This window comes from Mytilus edulis, chromosome 10 (assembly GCF_963676685.1).
Source record: "Mytilus edulis chromosome 10, xbMytEdul2.2, whole genome shotgun sequence".
Taxonomy (NCBI): domain Eukaryota; kingdom Metazoa; phylum Mollusca; class Bivalvia; order Mytilida; family Mytilidae; genus Mytilus; species Mytilus edulis.
Genome location: NC_092353.1, coordinates 77,132,882 through 77,138,313, shown reverse-complemented (window position 1 = coordinate 77,138,313; position 5,432 = coordinate 77,132,882). Strand labels below are relative to the sequence as shown.

Here is a 5,432-nt window from a genome sequence, read left to right as displayed (position 1 = left end):
AATAGATGACGTTGACCGAACTTGTTTTTGTAACCAATGTAAACAAGATGGCGGCAATAATAACAACAACGTAACCAAAATGTATTTTCACGGCAAGTTAATTGTTCAATAAAATAATACACAAAAACATTCGTTTGAATGATAATAAGAGTTTTTGCAGGTTACTTTTTTTCACATTGCAAATTTTATTTTAGTACATATTTTTGCGCCAGGCCTATTCAGTGACATAAATATACAATTTACGTGTGATAGAGGTAACAAGTGTGGAAAAATATATTCCCTATCTCTGATTTGAAAGAATTATAAGGATTAAACGCTTTTTTAAAGTAATTTATTGGTGTATAAACTGAACAAAGTCACTCACAAACATATCATAAAAGTCCTTTGGCGTTTAATCCTATAATGATATCAGAAAAGATAAGCATTTGGAATTCTTCCACCAATGCGAGTGCAAATCTACTTGTTGATTTTAGTTGGCATAAAAGAAAAAAATTACAGTTGAACTACTATTTCATTATTTTTATTATAATCATTTGTTTTGATTGTGTATAAAGTTGCTACTTCTAATCAGCCATAAAGTAGAAACCAAAAAATGTTCTGAACTCTGAGAAAAATTCTAAACAGAAAGTCCCTTATCAAATGGCAAAATCAAAAGCTCTAACATATCAAACGAACTGATAACAACTGTCATATTCCTGTAATGTTGCCCATGAAGCCCAGCTTGGTTCAATGTCAGATGAAACCTGCCAAACAGACATGTACACCTTACAATCATTCCATGCAAAAAGAATTTGTAAAGGTTTAGGCAAAGCCCTTTCATGTTTTTGATAATTTTGGCAGGCGCCAGCCCAACATACATCACTAGTTCTCCGTTAAAGCGCCCAACGTCAAAGTAAAAAATGATAAAATATAAATTACAGCAGAACTTGTTTATAAAGAACATAGAACATCTTCATAGTGTATTCTATCCACCCTATAAATTTCAGCATGTAATGTGCTACCGTTAATTTGTAATGATCGAGACAGTTTAGATGATAAAACAATAAAAAAAACCATTTAACGTCATTTTATTTCCTTTGACGTCGTGATTTTCAATGCCAAAATGCTAAAAACTTTTTTTTATTGATTCACATAAACCTTTATTTCTTTTTCTTGTTAGTTGAAATTTAAGCATGATATTCAGTCATGTCTGCATTATTATTAATATAATATATATATATATCAGTCTTTTCGTTATCTCTTTAACACATATTAAGGTGATAAGTCTTCAATTTGGCCTTTTCTGTATGAACTAGTACGATAAACAATCGACTCAACATTTCAGTCTAGTACAAAGCAGAAGAAATAATAAAATCGTATTATTGAATATATCGTTTGATCAAAATTATCACTTGGTGTAAATTAACCAATTATCAGAATTGACGAACAGACGCCATTGATGCCTTGATTTGAATTTCACTACAACAAATAACAAACACTGATTTTGTTTGGATATTGAATTGTCATGGCAACATTTAATCAAAATTCATTCATAAAACAACAACAACTGTTACAACAACAGTACACAACCAAAATATTTGGCAATCTATAAAATGTTGATGACGATTGAACTAATCATTGTATCACAGCTGGGTGATCCAAAGCTGGTGTACTGAAGGGCGGTCCATTCAGCAATATTTCAGAATTAGCAGCTGGGCTATCCATAGTCTGCATAAAATGAAGTAAATTTCGCTCCGGTTGTGTGACTGCTTCAGCATGTTACCATGACGGATATTTGTATGAAGACTGGAGCATCTGAAAAATAAATAAAATCAGCAGCAAACAAAGTTCAATTCTTAAGGGTGGGAGAGGATGGGTCTTAATTTTTTAACGTCCACTCTGTTCGGTTTTCAAGGTAAAAGAGACCGTTAAATTGCACGGACTTTTATTACTCGGCTGTCACATGCTCAAATTAGCATAATAAGAGTAAGGACGACTCGATTTGTCGAGTCTCAATACATGTATATGTTAATTCAATAAATGAATTTAATTTTCATTTAATTAAATTCTATTATTGAATATATCGTTTGATCAGAATTATCACTTGGTGTAAATTAACCAATTATCAGAATTGACGAGCAGACGCCATTGATGCCTTGATTTGAATTTCACTAAAACAAATAACAAACACTGATTTTGTTTGGATATTGAATTGTCATGGCAACATTTAATCAAAATTCATTCATAAAACAACAACAACTGTTACAACAACAGTACACAACCAAAATATTTGTCAATCAATAAAATGTTGATGACGATTGAACTAATCATTGTATCACAGCTGGGTGATCCAAAGCTGGTGTACTGAAGGGCGGTCCATTCAGCAATATTTCAGAATTAGCAGCTGGGCTATCCATAGTCTGCATAAAATGAAGTAAATTTCGCCAAAATTATAATTCGGACTTTAGTACAGAATGAAAATCCGCCACAAAATTTACCCATGACAATTCAGTTATCTCAAATTCTATAATCAACTTAAAAACATTTAAACAGTCAAAATAATAAAAGATATTGCGAATTCAACATTTATATAACAACCAAATTTCACAAAATAAATGTATTTCCATCCATTGTCAATATGAACTATGTTTATTTTAAATTAAATGTGATCGTGAGGAAATACAACACAATGTGGATACTTTATGAATGTTTCAAGTGCTGATTGAATTTGATTCAAGAAAATATCATTTCCAATAAATGATAGATGTACTCCATCGTCAGAATATAGCGCTGGATGACGGTCGTCAAAATCTGGATATTTGATAACGTATCCTCCATGTTTGAGTATATAAGATCTCACTCCCCTATTTATTCTCTTTCTTGTAACTTCCATGGCATGGTCATCGCTTGAGTAACGCCATGAACGCCTGGGAAGAATGCTTGACCATATAAGAGAGCAATTTGGGAGCATTTGAGACAGAATTGCTATTGTGAATTTAATGTGATATAGCAGAGCACCACATGGTACATTTCCTATGTCATTTCCACCACAATGCAATATCAACGCATGTGGAATTTTGCTGCATAAATTAATTATGCTGTTAACGGTGCCAACAACATCGTCCCATTTCATACCAGATTTGCCTGCCCATCGCAAAAAACAATTATTATTTTTTAAAAGACCTAAATTACTACCTGAAGGTCTGTTCTCTGAGTGATCACGAGCACTGCATATTATTGAAGAACCAGTAATCCATATTTTATTACTAAGACAAGCTGAAATTATAAGTTATTTGGTTAGCTCAATTCTTATATAACGTTTAAAGGATGCAGATTTCCAACGACCTAAAGTCATAATGTCTTCATCAGTATGGCCATTCATAGCAAAATGTGTAGCTGCACCTATTCGAAATGAATGCGTGTTGTACTCATTTGGATTACAATCAATAAATTTCATGGTCTTGCATAGTACACTAGAAAATTGATATCGTGTTACACCGGTTTTGTTAAAATGACAAAAAAGTGGTCCATTATTTTTGTGTCTGATTGAAATAAAGTTTAATAACAATCTCACCGGGCAAATATCTACTTGATTAAACCTTTCAACTGTTAATGTTGTAGATAAACCTTTTTGGTCTGTTTTCGAAAAAGGAATTGTGATATATGCAGATTGTGAATGATGTGAAACATTGACATCGTCATTGTTAATGACATGTTGCGTATTTCTATTAATTGTAATTTCACCAATTCTCAAAAATGCAAAAAATGCTAATGAAAACATGGATCTAAATAACGTACATTCATATACTGAAGAACAGACAAATTGCAACGAGTTTATTAATCGAGCTAATATTTCTAAAGTTATAGGTTTGAGACTATCTACTACACCATATAATTTGTCCATTCCTTTCAACATTTTTTGTATAATGAACGATGAAGTCAAATCTGTGAGCTCATTTATTCGTAAATAATAGCTTGAACCTGATAAGTACACCTTAACCGTTGCAGGAGCATACCCTAATTTTGATAAATAAGCAACATAATTTACTAAATGCGAACTACTGGGCGGCCATGTATTTCCTAAACCTTCTTCTAATCTAAATGAAACAAATGAAGTCAGTCCATTGTTATACGTTTTCCATGTGTTCTGAGAATTCGATGCGTCCAATAGCTTTGCTATTTCTGGCCTAAAATGATCCAAAATTCCTCCGGAATTGTAGCTGGATGTGTATCTGCTGTCAGAGCCAGACTTTTGAATTTCTGAAATTTTTTACGAGAAATACAATCTGCAATTATATTTGTATAACCAGGAATGAACTGTGCTTTTATGTGAAAATTGCCTAATAACGACCAATATACTATGTGTCTAACAAGGTTCATAATTCGTATAGATTTTGACGTCTTCTTATTTAAAATTTCAACCACGGCATTATTATCCGAATTAAATAAAATTTTCTTTTTTTGAAATAGATTACCCCATAAATAAACAGATAGTGCAATAGGTATCATTTCTAAATATGATATATCCCTGAGAACTTCAGTACCAGACCATTCTACAGGCCATTTAAGAAAAGCCCATTTACCTTGGAAATAGCAGCCACACCCTTTTGTTGAACCACCAGCGCTGTCAGTAAATAGTTGTAAAACTGAATTTGAAGTCCAATCAATGTCAAGCATGTAACTAATGCCGTTAAATTTGTCTAAAAACAATTCCCATACCAATAAGTCTTGATACATGCCTTCTGTGATTCTGACATAATGATGCGGTTTCTTTGCGTGATTACTTGCCAAATAAATTCGTCTGCTAAATGCTCTGCCGGCAGGTAGAGCTTTTGCACAAAAAGCTAATGACCCACACAAAGATTGTAGGTCCCTTAAAGTGATCTTTTTCCTACCCAATACCCATTTAATTTTCGACTTTAACTCCAATACTTTGTCCTCCGGAATTTGTATTAGCATTTTTTCTGTATCTATAAGTAAACCTAAATAACTAAGTTTTGTTGTAGGGCCTTCTGTTTTTTCATGAGCAATTGGGACTCCAAGACGACAACATACTCTATCAAAACTATTCATCAGATTTTTACAATCCTCAGTATTGCTTTTACCGGCAAATAAAAAATCATCCAAATAATGATCAAGATTATCTGAATTGGACTCATTCATGACAGCCCATTGAATAAAAGTTGAAAATTTTTCGAATTTAAGCAATTTGATTCTGAGTACCCCATAGGCAATGATTTATCTATGAAATAATATTCATTAAGTTTAAACCCTAATAGATCAAAGTCCCCTGGATAAATTTTTAGCAATCTGAAGGCGGATTTAATGTCCTTTTTTCTAATTTCCACATTTGAACCCAATCTTTTAATCAAATCAATAGCATTGTCGAAAGACGAATACTTTACTGTAGTAAACTTTTCATCAATAAAGTCATTTACACTCAAATTTGGCGG

General features: G+C 32.5%; 1 protein-coding gene across 1 annotated transcript; it reads right to left on the bottom strand.

The window, feature by feature from the left end:
• Positions 1–3,942: 3,942 nt before the first annotated feature.
• LOC139491935 (uncharacterized) lies at positions 3,943–5,189 on the bottom strand. The gene has a single exon (XM_071279882.1). The coding sequence runs from the start codon at positions 5,140–5,142 to the stop codon at positions 4,156–4,158; it is 987 nt and encodes a 328-aa protein (XP_071135983.1). The 5' UTR covers positions 5,143–5,189; the 3' UTR covers positions 3,943–4,155.
• Between the last annotated feature and the right edge of the window lie 243 nt (positions 5,190–5,432).